Source organism: Rhodamnia argentea, chromosome 3 (assembly GCF_020921035.1).
Source record: "Rhodamnia argentea isolate NSW1041297 chromosome 3, ASM2092103v1, whole genome shotgun sequence".
NCBI classification, from domain to species: domain Eukaryota; kingdom Viridiplantae; phylum Streptophyta; class Magnoliopsida; order Myrtales; family Myrtaceae; genus Rhodamnia; species Rhodamnia argentea.
Window position 1 is genome coordinate 29,430,362 of NC_063152.1, and position 18,789 is coordinate 29,449,150.

Below are 18,789 nucleotides of genomic sequence, written 5' to 3' on the forward strand. Positions count from 1 at the left end.
TCTATGGAAGATATCTTCAAGCCAGCTTGAGGGGGACTGTTGGAATGTGTAGAAATAGCTGTCATAGCTATTAATTACTGTTAGAGTTAGCTACAGCTACTAATTAGTGATTAATTGTCATCTTGATATAATCCATTTGTTAGGTGCCAACTACCTATTAAATATGTCTTATCTCTTATTGGGTTCCTGATATATATAAATAGAGACTAATTGTAACTTTTGTAAACAAATGAATAAATACATCTGTTCTTTCTCCTACAACATACACTCCAGAAGATATTCTCTAAAGTTCATGCAGGCAAGGATATGGCGGCGTCTGCAGACCGTGAGGCTTCAGGGAAAGTTGTAGAGAAAATATGTTGCAACGCCCATGAGGAGAGGTTTTCTGGAAAATATGTTGAGAAAATCAAGAGGCTTCCAGAGAAAATCTGTGGGATGATGTGGAATCCCAGGAGGTTCATCCATGCTTTGAAAGTCGGGTCATCTTTGACATTGGTCTCTTTGTTGTACTTGGTGGAGCCGTTGTCTAAAGGGATCGGCCAAAATGCCATTTGGGCCGTGATGACTGTGTTCGTGGGGCTGAGGTTCAATGCAGGTTGATAGCTAGAATTTTCCAGTTACTTTGGATTCGTAATGAGATTGTTTTAGCCTAACCGATCATTTTATTTCCCTCATTGACAGGTGCAACTTTGCGCAAGGGACTTAATAGAGGATCGGGCACTCTTTTGGCAGTGTCTTTGGCATTTCTAATTGAGTATGTTACAACGAATTCTGGTCAAGTTCTTCGAGCCGTTTTCATTGGAGGCGCAGTTTTTCTGATTGGTAATTTTTGTCTGTCTCTAGTGATGAAACAAATTGTGTTATCCATTTGCAAAATTCCTCTCCAAACACCATGGTCAGATTTTCTCATCACGAGTCTGCTTACAACTTTTCTGCCCTTTGTCGCAATATTTACAGGAGCTACAGCTACCTACATAAGGTCCTTTCCGTATATAAAGAAGAACTATAACTATGGAGTCGTGTCATTCCTCTGGATGTTTAATTGGATCACAGTGTCAAGCTATCGTGATCAAAATGTGTTGAAGATAGCCTACAAGCGCCTCTCCACCATTGCCATTGGGTGCGTCATCTGCCTTTTCATGGCTCTGTGGATATCTCCTAACAGGTCAGGGGAAGATCTCCATAATTCTACTGTATCCAAGCTAGAACGCCTGGAAAGATCCATTGAAGGTAAATGGAACACCTCTTGTCCTTTTTCGTTGGTGCGCTAACAAACACGTACTCTTCAGCACAAATAACTGAAATTAGACTTTAGTCATAATTATAAGAAGTGTGGTTGACCTTTCTGATCGAGAAAATATTGCTTGCAGCATGTGTTAATGAATATTTCAGTGAGGTGAAGCCAGCAGAAGAGGGGAATGAACCAATGGAGGATCGCATATACAAGATTTATAAGGCCGTCTTGGACTCCAAGACTAGGGATGAGACTCTGGTAATGGTCTTTCAAGGAAACTATATTGATCTTGGATTGACATGAATAAGATGAGACTTTACACGACTATGTGCCGTGAAATTTTCAGGCACTACATGCAAGTTGGGAACGGAGGCATAAAAGACACCGTTGTATCTCCCCTTGGAAGCAATACATTAAATTGGGAGCCGTTCTGCGCCACTTTGTTTACACAGTCGTCGCACTACATGGATGTTCGAGAACAGAAAAACAGGTATCCTTCAATATGATCACTATTGTCCACCAATGTAGACACCAACCTGGTTATTAATAGGAGCAGTTTGCAGGTGTTACTTCAATCCTTATCAGATACAAGGTCACTTTTTAACTTTTTTTGCTCCAACACCATTATAGATAGTTGACCTGCAAAAGTTATTGCTTTCTTCTGTGAAGTTACCTTCCCTTGATCAGTGAAACTTTAACCAATTTCCGAGGAAATGAGACGTATGAGCGACCCTCGATGTATTCGTCACACATTAAGAAGTGTTAGGAGGAAGTTTTCACTATTGAGATAAAGCATGCCTTTCTAGGTATAATTTTTCTGCTCTTATAAGCAGATTGCAATTTTCACTTCATAATTATTCCCAGATCCGTTTACTTGAAATAGTACCAGAGGAACAATAGCAGATCTCCAATTTGTCACATTCATGAGAAAAGAGACAAAGATACTATGTTCCTTGTTATTCTCTAGAACTATGGTCCTGTCAATGCATATTGTACGTTGCGATTCTTGTAGTGAACACAGTTTCATGATTCCGAGGATATCTGGCGGAGGACTAATCTAAATAGTCTTTGGTCTGTTGATTTCTAGACCCCGCTTGCAGTTCGTGCACTCTTCGAGGACCCATGCATTAGACTCGCCAAGGAGGTACAAAAGGTCTTGATGGAGCTCGCCAACAGTGTGAGGCACCGCCGCCGGTGCTCACCCGAGATACTGTCTAATCATCTCCACGAGGCCTTGCAAGATCTAAACATCGCAATCAAATCCCAACCGAGGCTCTTCCTAGGTTCAAATTATAACCAAACATCGAACATGCTTGCCCTGGCAGCTGCACAGGCCAGCCAAAAGAGCTACAAAGTCTCATTGCCCCGTGTAAAGACGGACGGTTCCGCCTTACCGGAGTGGAGGACCGAAAGGGCTTCCGAGCAATCGAGGGAGAATGAGAGGAAGTGCTCGAGGCCGCAGCAGAGCAAGATTGCCATAACGGGCCTGGAGTTCTCGGAGGCTCTCCCGTTTGCAGCTTTCGCCGCCCTGCTGGTCGAGACGGTCGCAAGGCTCAACCTAGTGATCGTGGAAGTCAAGGAATTGGGACAGGTTGCATGCTTTAAAGAGTTCAGAACCGATGATCGGATCTCTATCACTTGCGAGCGCCTTTCCATGGATGTTGAAGGATGCATAATCCGATCTAATACATACTCAACAAACAGCGGAAACATGCCCAATAGATCATCAGATTTACCGATCGACGAAGATACATCACGAGAACGTACCTTATTGAACACCGATTAGATGCCCTTTGCGATCTCGGAGTTTTTCTCTGTCAAACGACAATCGACGATGGGAGGAGCGTTCTGCGTTTTCTATTTTCTTGAAATGACATAATGAAGTAACAGGGGGAAGAACGAAGGAGAGTACGTCGGTTATTGACGTAAAACCAACCAACGTGATTCTTCACGTTTGAGCGGATAACTGCTCACCGGGGTGTGGTTGCTTGCATGGGCGCACACCGTATCTCCTGTGGACCCCACTTTAATATTTAGTCTAATACCTCCCACTCGCCCATGTAGGGCAAACAACTCCTATTTGTCCACGGAGGACTAATAACTAAACTTTTTATCTTCGCAAAATTCATATTGGCAAATAACCCGTGCGACCAAGATACATCGAGAGCTCATTGTCATATATCCGTTGGGAGTATATGACAGCTCTAAAATTGGACATAAAAAGAAATGAATTGTATGTTGTACCCTAGATCGATCAGTCACATATAAATTTCTCATTAGATCTCATTTTAAAATTGACATATTATATTCACAATTACGATCACACCAAATAATCATAATTGACCGGTCTGTGAATATAATTCATAATGTGACTTAAAACTCCAAATCAATCTTCCTCATTCATTAGATCTCTCAATCTCGGTTCAGCTCGCTTTTCTAGAAATGTCCCTTTAGATCGAATCAATTTCATGACCATAGGCCACACCCTAAGATAGCAAACACTAAATAGAGACCTTGAGAATAATGAAGAGTCATGAGGGTACAAAAATGAGGAATTTTATCCTCGAGAGTCTCACACGGCACGAAGGAGTTGAGATCAAAACTCTTGCCTACTCTCATTGGTCGATAGTGCATACGTAATATGAAATACGTATTACGGTATGTTCTCCTTCCCTATGGAGCGTATATCTTTCTATTTTAATACCGTACGGATGCTCATCTTGACACACTCAGTGTCCAACTTGAGTTCACGTAACAACTCCAGCCAAGAGTTTTCCATCAGAACTCTCATCTGGCATTTAAGACAGATAAAGCGAAATGTGTGGGTTATTTCACTTCCGGACATTTTAAGTAATAAGTCCTCATCTTAACATCATGTTAAGGCGGTATTAGTATTTTAAGCTTGAGCTCTCAATTATCACCTAGATAATAAGCTTAAAATTGTCTCATCTCTCTTTACTACATAATAAATAGAGGCGGTTACCCGTGTGAGTGGGCTAACCTCTCATCCGTCCGACATATCTTTTCAACGTATAGTGCACCAAGCATTAATATGCATGAATATCAAATAAACTTATAGACTTTAATATTAATAAACAACATCATCAATTATTGACGTTCAGGGAAAAATTACAAATATTCAATACATTAACCTCTACGCAGTCCTAGAGTTTTTATATGACCAAAGAAAGCATCTCTAGGAATTGGCTTTGTCATGGGATCTGCTAACATTCTATGCGTATATATATACCGTAGGTTCACTTCCTTTCGTGCTTCCATGTCCTTGACATAGTTATACTTAATGTCTATGTGTTTGGTCTTACTATGAAACTTAGGATCCTTAGTATAAGCCATTGTTGCTTGACTATCACAATAAACCTTCACAGGTTTTGCAGCATCTCCCGTAACACCCAAATGATCCATAAATCTTCTAAGCCAAACACCTTCTTGTGCTGCCCCCGATAATGCCACGAACTCGGCTTCCATGGTGGATAAAGCTATACACTGTTGTTTCTTCTTGCTCCACGATATGGCGCCATTATTCGGTAAGAATACATTTCCGTAAGTGGATTTTCTCTCATCCAAATCTCCTCCCGGTCAGCATCGGTGTAGCCCTCTAGGTGCGGATCACTTCCTTGATAAGTTAGCGAGTAATCGGCAGTTCCTTTCGGATACCTCAAAATTCTCTTAACGGCAATTCAATGTGCTTGACCTGGATTGGATTGGTATCTACCGACCAATCCAACTGCATAACAAATATCAGGTCTTGTACACATCATAGCGTACATAAGACTTCCAATAGCACCGGCATATGGAATTTTTTCATACGTTCTTGCTCTTGTGGAGTCTTAGGACACATTCTTCGGCTCAACCCATTACCTTTTGCAATAGCAGTATCAATGGGTTTGCAATCTTGCATACAAAATCGTTCGAGAATTTTATTGACGTATGTCTCTTGCGAAAGAGATAATGACATTTTCGAACGATCTCTCGAAATCTTAACTCCGAGAATGTATGTAGTTTCACCCATATCTTTCATTTCAAAATTAGAAGATAGCCAACTTTTGATTGTCTTCACAAACTCCATATTATTTCCAGCAATCAATATATCATCAACATATAATGATAAAATTACAAAGTGACCTTTGGACCTTTTGATATATACGCAATTATCTTCATTAATTATTTCAAAATCATATGTCACTATGGCATTATTGAAGCGTATATACCATTGTCTTGAAGAGCGCTTAAGGCCATATATCGATCTCAAAAGTCGACATACTTTTTGTTCTTGGCCCTTTTTAACAAACCCAACGGGTTGTTCCATGTAAATCTCTTCATCTAATTCTCCATTGAGAAAAGCAGTCTTTATATCCATCTGATGTAATTCAAGATCCAAACTAGCCAATATTGTTAGAATGAGGCGAATCGAGGTAAATCTTACCACAGGAGAAAAAGTATCTTCATAGTCGATTCCTTCATGTTGGTTATATCCTTTCGCCACAAGGCGTGCCTTATATTTCTCAATTGAGCCATCAGCCTTGCGCTTTATTTTGAAAACCCGTTTGTTCCCAATGGCTTTGCGTCCTTTTGGAAGATCAACCAGTTCCCAAACTTGGTTTGATTTCATTGACTCCATCTCTTCTTTCATCGCTTTCATCCATTTTTCCTTATCGGGGCAAGATAGAGCCTCATTCACATTTCTTGGCTCATCTTCATCCAATGGAGCGATCATGAAAGCTTCCCCTTCAATTTCAAAGCGTCGTCGAGGAATGCTTTTGCGACCGGTTCGTCGTGGAGAAGATTGTACCAAGGGTACTTCGTCCTCTAATACGCTCCCACTCGGACTAGATAATGGCATTGATTCATCAAGTGGTTGCAATGGAGATTGGTTTGTTTTCAACTCCCCACCTCTTACATTGCTTCCACTTGGATCATTATTTCCAACAATCTCATTATCTTGATCCAATGTCTCAAATAGGGAACAATCTTCACCTATTTTGCCCTTTCTTGGAAATTCATTCTCTAAGAATGTGACATCTCGTGATTCAAATTCGGTCACATTTCCACTTTCTTGCTCATCTATGAACACATATCCTTTTGAGTGTTCTGAGTACCTTATGAAGATACTCTTTTTGCCTCTTGTCCTAATTTTCCATATTTATGTGAGGACTCATGAGTATAGGCAGCACAACCCCAAGGTTTGAGAAAGCTTAAATCGGGTTTTCCACCTGTCCACAATTCATATGGGGTAGAAGTGACTGATTTGGAAGGCACTCGGTTAAGTACATAGACAGCAGTTAATAAAGCATCGCCCCAAAAGGCAATCGGTAAATTAGCTTGTGCCATCATGGACCTAACCATTTCAAGTAGGGTTCTGTTTCGTCTTTCGGCAACACCATTTTGTTGCAGAGTGTATGGAATAGATAACTATCTATCTATTCCCTTTTCATCACATAGATTTCTGAACTCATCGGATAAATATTCTCGACCTCGATCGGATCTCAAAGCTTTTATTTTCTTATCTAACCGATTTTCCACTAAGGTCATAAATTTCTTGAAGCAACTAAATGCTTCTAATTTATGAGATAGCAGATAGACATATCCATATCGAGTATAATCATCAATAAATGTGATGAAATAAACAGCACCATGCCTTGCCCTAACATTCATCGGGCCACAGATGTCGGTATGGATTAATTGCAATGGGAATTCAGCTCTTGTCTCTTTTCCAAATGGCTTTCTAGTTGTTTTTCCCATTAGGCAATGCTCACAAGTAGGCAATTCAACTTTCTCAATATTGCCTAATAAGCCATCTTTGGCTAATGTATTCATTCTTTGTTGGCCAATATGACCAAGTCTAGCATGCCATGTATTCAAATCATTCTCATTGGAACTAGAAGATGCAAATAGGGAATAACATACATTCACACTAGCATGTTCAATATCTAATACAATAAAGCCATCCGTGAAATAACCAGAACCATAAAACGTTGTTCCTAACAACAAATCCACACCATTATTGTGAAAATTCATACTAAAACCAAGTTTAACTAATACCAACACAGAGACAAGATTTCGACGAATCTCCGGAGCGTAGAGAACATCATGTAGAAATAAAGTGCATCCACCACGCATGATAAGTTAGCAAGTGCCAATTCCTTTCACTTCTGCTCTGGAATTGTTTCCTACATAAATCCATCTCGCTCCACTTGGAATTCGTCGAAATTCCACAAACGTATTTCGATCTCTGGCTACATGGTCTGTGGCTCCCGAGTCTACAGTCCACGAAGGATGAGATTCGCTTAAAAATACAGAACTTGATACATAACAAACACTTTTAAGTGTGTTAAGGGTTTCTACCTTCTTCGGCTCGCCACAGTCGCGAGCGAAGTGACCCTTCTTACCACGGTTGTAACATTTCATCCTCGAAATGTTCTTCTTCATGGGATGTTTTCCTTTTCCATGCTTCTCAAACTTTGGTTTCTTGCCGGATGGTTCGACTCTTTTGCCTGTCCACTTCTTGAACTTTCCAAGATGCTTGCGCTTGAAGCCCGAAGTTCCATGTGAGCTAGATCCAGTAACATATACATCGGATTGTATCTTAGCCGCCGGAAGGCGGTCCTCCTCTAGCTCCAAATGGCGCACAACATCCTCAAAGGTTGTGACATTCACATTGTGGGTCGGGTTCACCTTCATGTGTTCCCAATTGTGAGGCAAAGAGCGAATTACAGCCTGCACTTGTTGTTCATCGGACAATACATGTCCAGCATCCTTTAGCTCACTAATCATGTTCGACATCTTCCTCAAATGTTACTTTATATTCTGCCCATGTGGCATTTTATAAGTGTCGAACCCGATTGTAAGCCGCCTCGGCTTAGTGACAGAAGTCCGACCAAATCTAGCCTTCAATGCATCCCACATGTCTTTAGCGTTTTCATGCTGCCTGAACTCCCTCATGATGTCATTATCCATACTACTCAACAACGTAATGCGAGCAGTTGAGTTCTTTTTCTTCCAGGCAGCGAAGGCTTTTTTGTCTCTTATGTGCTGTGCAGTATTACCATCCTCTGGCTCTGTCATGGTCGGGTTAAGAGCTTCCAGTGCCTCTAGTTCTTCAAGCACATACTGGATTTTCATACTCCAGATTTCATAATTTTCGCCATTCAATTTCTCACCCTTGTTGAGCTCAGCAACAATATTCTTAGATGCCGTTGTCATAGTATCTTAGTATAACATTTAGCACGTGTTTAAAGTCTATTTGTATGCAACAAATGCAATCATATTCATGCATCTTGATTATACTGGTATATAGTTTCAAAAAAGAATCTAAAATCAACAGTTTACTAAGTTCCCCATCATCGTCCGGATTTTCTTATCTAAAACCAATACCAATACAATCATCAATTTGTGTTCATCGTAGAGTTACTAAAACTTGTTAACACTCCCACTCGAAATATATACACATAACATAATATATATACAGAAATCATTAATACAACAATCACAAGTCCCTAAAAGTCTCCTAAGATATACGGAAAAGGAACTAGCTAAAAATAAAAGTCTAAATATAATAACGTGTGATCCTCCTAGCTCCAGTTACAACATGAGCATATGTAATTTCCTTGGCACAAGGAAAAGAATAATTAAGGTCTCGAGGAGGATTATGAATTAAATCGGAGGCCAAAATCAACTCCTTTGGACAAAACCTTTGAGGACCCTTGCCTTTACGCCAGGGCGCATTCTGTCTGCGCCAAGACACATTCATTGCAAGCGATGACGTCTTCATCGCTCCGATCCTTATAAAATCGTGTAAGAAATGTAGCACGGATTTCTTATATGTGGCAACATCATTCCACCACGCGCTATTCATTAAACCATGCCATTCTACGGGTATAGTGTTCTGTAGTGCATAAAATGCATCTACTGGAGTCATTTCTTGTCTAGCCCATACGATTTCTTGGATCATTTCGTTGACCTTAATAACATGGGTTATAATGTCAGAAGTATTATCCCATTTATAAAGACCCAATATTGTAATCTTTTCCCTTAGAGCTTGCCGAGCTTCAGCTCTCCTTGGCCTTTGGGGTGTTCTCGCATTTCGTCTTACCCATTGCATTGTTCTCGCAACGAATGCAGAATACAAATGGATTACGAAAATCCAATTATTTTGTAACTATTATGAACATATCATAACAAATAAAATAATAGGTAAAACAAGACCCCTTAGTATTGACCAACAATACCTTTTTTTTTTTTTTTTTGGGTCAACGATCAAAGTCAACGGGTCAACGGTCAACCGGCGCGGGTCAAAGGTCAAACCGGGTCGGGTCCGAAACGGGCTCGGGTCGCATGCCGGTTTTAATAAAAAAAAACGAAATGGGCTGGGTTTATTAAAGAAAGTGGGTCGGATCATTTTTTTTTTAAACAAAAGTGAGACTGGGCTGGGTGTTGGGCCGGATCTGGCCCAACACGCTGCGGGCCGCGGGCGCGCGCAGCCCGGGCCCTCCACGTGCGCCGCACGCAGCGCCCCCGGCGGCGCATGCCGGCGTGTGGGCCGCCGTCCGGCATCCTCCGGCGACCAAATTTTCGCCAAAATTTTCGTCTCTTCGAGACGAACACGATGATATATTCATAACTCAAAAATGGCGAACAAAAATGGCATAAAAAGGGACGAAACGCCACGACCTCGCGAGACTCCGCCCCGTCGCGACGCGTGGCGCGCATGCGGCGGCATGTGGCGGACCCTCGGGGCCGGCGACCACTCAAAACGATCGTATCGACGAGCCCGTTTTAATGGTATGTTCAATTTACTATTTTGACGAACAAATCATAATCAAAAGGCTATGAACAGTAACTTCGCGATTAGGGTTAAAAATCTTCAAAACGTACCATATCAACACAAAACGATCGGGAATCAAGTAACACATGCTCTGATACCAATGAAGGATACATAATCCGATCTAATACATACTCAACAAACAGCGGAAATATGCCCAATAGATCACCGGATTCAGCGATCGACGAAGATACATCACGAGAACGTACCTTATTGATCACCGATTAGATGCCCTTTGCGATCTCGGAGTTTTTCTCTGTCAAATGACAATCAACGATGGGAGGAGCGTTCTGCGTTTTCTATTTTTTTGAAGTGACAGAATGAAGTAACATGGGGAAGAACGAAGGAGAGTACGTCGGTTATTGACGTAAAACCAACTAACGTGATTTTTCACGTTTGAGCAGATAATCGCTCTTGGGGGTGTGGTTGCCCGCATGGGCGCACACCGTATCTCCTGTGGACCCCACTTTAATATTTAGTCTAATAGATGTCTATCACAATGATTTGCCTTCCCATGGAGCAGAATAGTTTAGACGGCCATTAAGCGGGAGAGGCATAGAAAATTACGTATTAGAGAGCTGGCCATGGGTGATTTGGCTTGGTATCATATCTTTACCTAGAGTGAGATTCATTTATTGGGATCATGTTCTTCATGGATCACTGATATTGAAAACCTTTTCATTAGCACGGAGTGCCTAGAGGAACTATTTTGAGGGAACCCGGTTGCTTTCACCTGGCAAAACGTCTAACAATCCTAAATCTACCTTATTTTTTAAATGTACCGATCACTTACAATCTGCTAGATAACAAAGTTTGTCGATCCTATTACAGGTTCGCACTTGGGTGCACCCTGTTAGGTCCTCGGTGAGCATGGTCATGGATTAATCTAATCACGTCATGTCGATGCTAGCGATTAATCTAATCCGTCATAATTGGTGATAGATGGACGCGCCTTCGATTGGACCATCCAAGTGCCGGTCCTTCCGTATATCCCCTCTTACCAACATCACACCCTCTTTCTAATTTCAACATTTGGGGTATTTTATTCGGTATGATTCCGACACGACTTTCGCAGATTCATGTCTGCAGCATGGCTTAAAAATCTCACCAAACCAAAGAAAACGCGTACTCGATTGGAAGAAACAAGTCAACAAAGATAATAATTAGAGATCGTGAACCTTGCGAAGTAGTAAGCACCCACCCCAGACAGATTTTGGCGGCCACTTTTCTGGTCCCAAAACCTCGGTCCAGTTTGACCTCCCTAAGAAACACCACTGCTGTTACCAAGGTCAAAGAACGTGTAGACTTGTCTTAAGCAGCCATCTGTCCCGCGCTTGCTGGGAAAAAGCAGTACTCTAGGAACCTGTCCCAGGTAAAATTGCTTCAGATGCGTTTTAGTATGTTCCACGATCATTGACCCGTGTCTTCCCACTACATGAAGAATATTAACAGTCTTCTCGAAATGCTTGTTAACGTACAATCAGTACGATCTGTAGATTAAAAAAAAAAACGGGGCTACTTTGGATTTTAAATTGACCAATGAGGTATGAATATGTTGAACATTTTTTTCCATTTAAGTGTCGGCGAAATAAGGGTCTCTAGCTCCTTTACATATGAGTGCAACAACAGATGTTCAAAGAGAAATCGAATTAGTCTTTTGACCAGCTGGGAAGTTTTCTCAGAAAAAAAGTGGAAAAGAACATTGTGGGTAAATCAGTGAGTTTCAGATTGCAAATGGCAGGGAGTTTCTGTTATGAGAAATCAAATCTCAGAGTTTTTGCTGAGAAAGTGCTGAGATTTCCAGGTGAGGTGGGTGTTACGATGTGGGAGATGGGCAAAGAAGATCCAAGAAGAGTGATCCACTCAATCAAAGTTGGTTTGGCTTTGACATTGGCTTCATTGCTGTGCCTGTTGGAGTCACTCTCTCAAGGGATTGGCCAAAATGCCATCTGGGCTGTCATGACTGTTGTTGTCGTCCTTGAGTTCACTGCAGGTAACTTCAAACTTAGCAAAACATAAAATACAATGAAATGATCATTGCTGATCTGGGCATTCGAATTTTTGTGAACATGTGTGGGGCTCTTGCAGTTGAACTTTCTTCCCATTTATCTTGTTTTTTTTTTTTTTTTATACCTTCAGTTGAAGAGAATGTCTATATGCATCTGAAACGCCAAGATCAGAAAGATTTTGTACCAGTAATACATCTAGGACAGATTCTGGAAATTAAGTTCTTCACTAGTTATATACGACATTAAAGCCGGGAATATTGTTGTCACTCTTTCCATTGAATCACTTGACTTATTGTTGGTATGACAGGGGCTACACTATGTAAAGGGCTGAACAGGGGCGTTGGGACGCTGTTAGCAGGACTATTCGCACTCTTTGTTGAGTATCTTACGGCAGATCGGCCTATGCCCAGAGCAGTGGTCATGGGATGGACAGTTTTTGTCATTGGTGAGTGCCAAGTATAAGGCATATTCTGAGTCATTGTCGAGTGGCCTCAAACTAAATTATGCAGTTTAGCAGATCCCAAGCTCAGTCGTCACTTGTTAACATTTCAAATTAGACACTAAACCAAAGGATTTGATACCGATTATAGATCATCCTTTGTTACTCAGGTATTTCATCAAGTCGATGTTTAACATGCTAGCAAAACAGCCCATGCAATTTACTAGGGGTCTATATTGCCCAGTGCAATCTTTTTCCAATCTTCTTTTCCTGTTTCGAGCCAGAGTATGTCTCTTTTCTCACTAAGCAGGGGTGCTGCGTTGTGAATGTCACAGGAGCTGCAGCTACCTACATGAGGTTCATTCCCATTATAAAGAAGAATTATGACTACGGGGTCATGATATTCATTTTGACCTTCAGTTTGATACTAGTGTCCAATTACCGCATCGACAATACAACAAAGATGGCGAGAGACCGCTTCTACACTATCGCAATTGGTTGTGGAATATGCCTTTTCTTGAGTCTGCTCGTCTTTCCAACCTGGTCAGGTGATGACCTCCATAAATCCACAATAGCCAAGCTTGAAGGACTAGCACAATCTGTAGAAGGTATGATATGCATCTTTTGGTTTCTGCTTGCATTCTTGCGAAATGGTTCAATTCAACTGAAGTGGGTTCCTCACAGCTTGTGTTGGGGAGTACTTTGGTGATGACCAGATGAAAGAAATCCAAGACGAATTGTCGAAGGATTCCATCGACCAAAACTGCATCAAAGTATTGGATTCCAAGTACACTGATGAAACTATGGTAATGATCACTTGGTTTCGTGACCCTCAATTCGGGATCCAAAAAAACCAATATTTAACTTTTCTTGTTGCAATTTTGCAGGCCTTATATGCAAGTTGGGAGCCGAGATACCGAGGGAACTGTTACAAATCTCCGTGGCAGCAGTATGTGAAGTTCGGAGTTGCTCTACGCCGTTTTGGTTACACGATTATGGCTTTACATGGTTGTTTGCACACCGAAATCAAGGTATTGATAATCAATTCCTATTGGAGCTATCATCAATATGACAAATGTTTTCTGAAGTAGCCGTGGCTATGACATCACATGCGCAAATCTGTGTCCTGTAGAGTTAACGGTCAATAGCCCAACAATTTAGATGTTTTTTTAAAGAGCTAGGCAAATCATTGATAGGGATATTCACTCCTACAAGATGCAATACTTGCATATCAGATCAAAGTAAAGAATTTCCACTTTCTTGTTAGAGACCCTAGTGTAGATTATTTGACAGAAGTTCTACCAAATTGTTACCTATCATTGTTGCGTCATTTCTGCCTTGAATAAAATCGAAAACTAAACTCAAATTGTTAGTCTATCTCTTCTTAGGGAGTCTGTTGTATACATTCTTTTCTCTAACTAGAGCGCACTTCTAGACACGTAGGATCATTTTCGTCCCGTTGAAGGAACATTCCCTGATTATTAGATTTGATTATGTTTCTTCCTTGATAATAAACTCTTGAAATGTAAATGTAATGTTGCTAGACTCCACCATCTGTACGTGCTCTCTTCAAGGACCAGTGTACCAATTTAGCTGGAGAGGTATCGAACGTGTTGGTGGAACTTGCTAATAGCATGAGGAATCGCCGCCATTTTTCTCTGGAAATTCTCTCGGCTCATCTCCATATAGCTTTGCAGGACCTCAACACCTCACTACAGTCCCAACCACAGATTCTCTCAGACTCGATGAACAGAAAGGACTCCAGAATCTCTCATACGACAAGCTTCGATGCCAATTCTTCTCCATTGCTTGAGTCAAAAACTGCAAGACCTCCTGAACAAGTGCATGGCATTCAGAAGGTGTTAAGGCCACAGAGGAGTAAACTTGTTATAGCTAGCCTCGAGTTCTCCGAGGCACTTCCTATATCTGCATTTGCTTCTTTGCTAGTAGAGGCCGTGGCTAGGCTTGATCATGTTATTGAGGAAGCCGAAGAACTGGGGAGAATAGCTCAGTTCAAGGAGTATAAAGCGGGTGAGGACGTTGTTGTGACACTTGAAAGAACAAAATCGAACTTCGTTGAGAATCATTTCCCTCCGTCGGGAACAGAATAGTGCATATATTACTTTTTAGGATGAGTGCCTTGATGCTATTTTCTTCTTCTTGTAACACATTTTAGGCATATTGTCTTCTCAACAGGACTATCCCTAATGATGATATTCAATCTTCATAGATTTCTCTAGCTATTTTCTTACAAACTTTTGTTATAACATCTATAATTACCTCTGGTTTAGTTCCCATCAAGTTATGTGCAATGTTCGTGCAAATATCTGGTATTATGTGCAATGGTCGTGCAAATATCAATTCAGTGGGGAGAGACATGTGAATTCCAGGTAGAGCATCAACCTCTGTGAGTCTCTCTCTCAACCTCTCAGTAAGTAACTCCAATCTTGAGAGGGCAAAGAGCAATTTTCCAAGAAGCCAAACCTCTTCAATAACAAACCAAAAGTGGAATGTGAAGATTCAGCTTAATATAGCCCTTCACAGTCCCACTGCCTAATAATGAATCACATATTAACTTGTGAGATATTAGCTTCAATGGATCATGTCCTTCAGAGAATGTGCTATGAAGTTCGTGCAGGCGAGGATATGGCCGTGGCAGCAGACCGGGGGCTTTAGGGAAGCTGTAGAGAACACTAATGAGGAGAGGCTTCCTGAGAAATCTGCTGTGAAAATCAAGAGGCTTCCAGGGAAAATATGGGGATGATCTCGAAAGTGGGTAAGGAAGACCCCAAGAGCATTCCTTGAAAGTCGGGGCCTCTTTGACATTGGTCTCGCTGTTCTGTCTAATGGATCCATTGTCCAAAGGGTTTGGCCAAAATGCCATTTGGGCTGTGACTACGGTGAACTTGGTGCTGGAGTTCTATGCAGGTTGGTATCTAGAATTTTCCATTTACTTTGGATTCGTATTGAGCTTGTTTTCACCTCACAGGTAATTTTGTTTTCCTCATTGACAGATGCAAATTTGTGCAAGATAATAGATTATTGGGCACTCTTTGGCAGCATGCTTGGCACTTCTAATCGAGTATGTTACAAAATATTTTGGTCAGGTCGAGTGATTTCGTTGGAACTGCAGTTTTTCTTATGGGTAATATTCAATCTCTTACTAATGATGATATTCAATCTTCATAGATGTCTCTAGCTATTTTCTTACCTAGTGTTGTTATAGCATCTATAACTGCCTTTGCTTTAGTTCCCATCAAGTTATGTGCAATGGTCGTGCAAAATATCTGGTATTACGTGCAATGGTCGTGCAAATATAGGAGCTACAGCTACCTACGTGAGGTTCTTCCCGTATGTAAAGAAGAACTTCAACAATGGAGTCCTGGTATTCCACTTGACCTTTAATATGATCACAGTCGCAAATATAGGTATCCTTTTGATATGATCATTGTTTCCCACCCAAGAAAATATCCTCCTAGGCCTTAGGACGAGCAATTTGCAGGTTTTATTTCAATATAATCTAAACTGTCTTCGCTGTCTATTTCTAGACCCCACTCGCAGTCCGTGCACTCTTCAAGGACCCATGCATCAGGCTGGCCAAGGAGGTAGGCACCGCCGCCACTGCTCGCCCGACGTACTATCTGATCATCTCCACCAGGCCTTGCAAGAACTCAAGACCATGATCAAATCCCAACCTAGGCTCTTCCTAATTCAAATGATAGCCAAACACAGAACACGCTTGCCCTGGCAGCTGCACAGGCCAGCGAAAAGAACCAAAAGGCCTCTGATGTCTCATTGCACCATGTAAAGTCGGACACTTCTCTGGAGTTGAGGACCAAAAGCGCTTTGGAACAATCACGGGAGAATGAGAGGAAGGTCCAGAGTCCGCAGATGAGCGAGATTACCATCACATCCCTGGAGTTCTCAGAGGCACTCCCTTTCGCTGCTTTCCCCACCCTGCTGGTTGAGACGGTCACCAGGCTCGACCTAGTGATCAAGGAAGTCAAGGAATTGGGACAGGTTGCAGGCTTTGAAAAGATTAGACCCAATGATCAAATCTCTATCACATGCAAGCGCCTGCCGTCCCACTGATCTGCCTTTCCATGGAGCAGAATAAGTAGATGATCATTAAGCAGGAGAGGCAACGATTAGGTATTAGAGAGATGTTTTGCACCTTGTCATCAATGGTGCTTGACTAGGGGAGGATTTGGGATGTTGAATGTTCTGTTCCTGAAACATTGCTTGTTTTTTCTGTTTCTGTTGCTGCAGGAAAGGGATGATCATGCTCTGGGATGTGGAATGTTCTGTTCCTGAAACATTGCTTTTTTTTTTCTGTTTCTGTTGCTGCTGGAAAGGGATGATTATGCTCTGGGATGTTGAATGTTCTGTTCCTGAAACATTGCATGTTTTTTCTGTTTCTATTGCTGTGGGAAAGGGATGATTATGCTCTAGAGTTAGCAATAGTTGATGAATAAGCTGATCAGATGTGCAATCAGAGACGATAGTTTGAGATGATTTCTCCTTTCCGACTCGGACATTTTGCTATGAAACATCGCACTATAAATAACAGTTAATTTAGCCTACTTTACGCACTCTTATTGTTGGTGAATGAGCTAATCTTCCAATGATATATAGATGCAACAATGTACACTGTCAAATTCAACGATTTGCCGATGCATCCCAGGATGAAGCCATCACGTGTAGTCTTTGAATCTGTTAGTATCATCCTGGAGGTTGTTTAGTTTCTTGTCCTAGCTAGATTGAACTATCAAATAACGAAGGGCGATCACAATGAAAACACAGAAGTGCTTGTGCGAAAGCATGCAGCCTTGTCCAAGCACGACCACCCACGCCGCACGCTTATGCACTTACGCAGGAGAACCCAAGCACTCATATACTAAGTTAATCAAAGAATTGGGTGGGATTTACCATGAAGGAAAATCACTAGAGGTTGTACCATTCATGCAATTGTATCCTTGAGCAATTTAATCAGTTCTCATGACCAGACCACATAAACTTTGGCTCTTCATAGATACGGCATTTGCAAGAAATGTTGTAAAGATCAGTCTGCTCTAAAGAAGAAGAAACTGTACAAGTAACATCAGGAGAGTGAAGAGATTGTAGCCCTTCACACGGCAAACACTTATATACACAAAGAAAAATACACATGAAGAGATACGAGATCAACAGTCAAGGTGAATCAAATAAACTTATTTCACCAGGAATTTCCACCTGAGACATGGAGCATGTTATTTCGTCTAGACTGCTTTCTTAGCAAAGTAAGTCACTGACTCTTCGGCTTCATCAGTCGCAGCACCGCGATTTCCCACACATAATGGAGAAATGAAATCCCAAGGTTCTGAGCGTAAGGCCAGGAAATCTGTGAGAACTGTTCGGTCGCAAATCGATCTGGACAAATGGCCATCTCATTGCTTGATTAGGGAGGGTTTGGGACAACAAAAAAAAAAAAGAGCAAGCCCAGAGGGAAGCTGAAGTCTGTTAAAAATTCATAGTCCAAGTGTAGCGTACACAATTTATTGTGCCTGAATCTTTATGTGAAATTATTTTTGTTTGTGATCTGGTCGGATTTGATGTCTCTTATCATACTTGTTGAAGTTTTAACTTTCTATATCTTTGAGTTCGTACAACAGGGAATTTCATGTCTATCTGGCAATTCATCGGCGCCTTGACATGTAATGAATTCACCACTGTGATAAAGAGGACCTACTTCTTCTATATGTTACTGGGTATGAGACAAGATGACTAGTAGAAGGCATAAGTAATCTGCAGATATCTGCTGTTAGCAAGTTATGAGTGGAGCACCACAAGATACTGAATGTACAAGATTCGGCTTTCCTTCTTTGTCAACAACCTATGAGGCATTCCTGTTGTTTTCTAATGTTGAAGAAGGAAAAAGAGAGGGAACTGTCCTTGTACTGACTATGAGATTGTGGATAATATATGTACCTTGTAATTGAAGCTCACTTAGTCACTTACAGACTTATGGTTATCAGACCGGCATAGGGGTCTTGATTCAAATTCTTGTACGCACAAAACTCTAGCACGGACAAATAAGAAGAGAAACTTTGAAGTTACCTATGAAGTGGTGTGCCTAGCTTAAACATTCCTCCTTTGAATATCAAACAAGTTCTCCTGCAATTTACTTGGGGTATTTTCTTTTCTCTGATTTCCATGAAGTGGGAAAACATTCTTCGCTTCCCATCTTCACCCATTTCTTTAGTCATCGTATAGTTCATTGTACACTTCT

The 18,789-nt window shown here is 41.3% G+C and overlaps 2 protein-coding genes and 1 pseudogene across 4 annotated transcripts; all 3 read left to right on the top strand.

Moving 5' to 3' along the window:
- The first annotated feature begins 306 nt into the window (after positions 1-306).
- LOC115733569 (aluminum-activated malate transporter 12-like) lies at positions 307-10,958 on the top strand. The gene is made up of 7 exons (XM_048275658.1): positions 307-595; positions 682-822; positions 958-1,230; positions 1,371-1,492; positions 1,581-1,724; positions 2,322-2,894; positions 10,905-10,958. The coding sequence occupies exons 1-7, from the start codon at positions 307-309 to the stop codon at positions 10,956-10,958; spliced, it is 1,596 nt and encodes a 531-aa protein (XP_048131615.1).
- A 446-nt stretch (positions 10,959-11,404) lies between these two features.
- On the top strand, positions 11,405-14,795 carry LOC115743071 (aluminum-activated malate transporter 12-like). Of its 3 annotated transcripts, none has more exons than XM_048276306.1 (7): positions 11,405-11,445; positions 11,801-12,066; positions 12,390-12,527; positions 12,857-13,129; positions 13,206-13,327; positions 13,409-13,552; positions 14,066-14,792. In XM_048276306.1, exons 2-7 carry the CDS (start codon positions 11,808-11,810, stop codon positions 14,630-14,632), a joined length of 1,503 nt encoding a protein of 500 aa, XP_048132263.1. In that variant the 5' UTR covers positions 11,405-11,445; positions 11,801-11,807; the 3' UTR covers positions 14,633-14,792. The 3 variants fall into 3 exon arrangements, with proteins under 3 accessions (XP_048132263.1, XP_048132264.1, XP_048132262.1); XM_048276307.1 differs by lacking the exon at positions 11,405-11,445 and having other exon boundaries at positions 11,558-12,066; positions 14,066-14,122; positions 14,219-14,795; XM_048276305.1 differs by lacking the exon at positions 11,405-11,445 and having other exon boundaries at positions 11,562-12,066; positions 14,066-14,791.
- Positions 14,796-15,167: 372 nt separating this feature from the next.
- LOC125314164 lies at positions 15,168-16,613 on the top strand (annotated as a pseudogene).
- The last annotated feature ends 2,176 nt before the right edge of the window (positions 16,614-18,789 follow it).

Coding starts and splice junctions, on each gene's coding strand:
- LOC115743071 (XM_048276306.1), top strand. CDS start 11,808: ATGGCAGGGAGTTTCTGTTATGAGAAATCAAATCTCAGAGTTTTTGCT. Junction 12,067..12,389: donor CGTCCTTGAGTTCACTGCAG/GTAACTTCAAAC, acceptor TTGGTATGACAG/GGGCTACACTATGTAAAGGG. Junction 13,328..13,408: donor AGTACACTGATGAAACTATG/GTAATGATCACT, acceptor GCAATTTTGCAG/GCCTTATATGCAAGTTGGGA.
- LOC115733569 (XM_048275658.1), top strand. CDS start 307: ATGGCGGCGTCTGCAGACCGTGAGGCTTCAGGGAAAGTTGTAGAGAAA. Junction 1,493..1,580: donor AGACTAGGGATGAGACTCTG/GTAATGGTCTTT, acceptor TGAAATTTTCAG/GCACTACATGCAAGTTGGGA. Junction 1,725..2,321: donor GTTCGAGAACAGAAAAACAG/GTATCCTTCAAT, acceptor GTTGATTTCTAG/ACCCCGCTTGCAGTTCGTGC.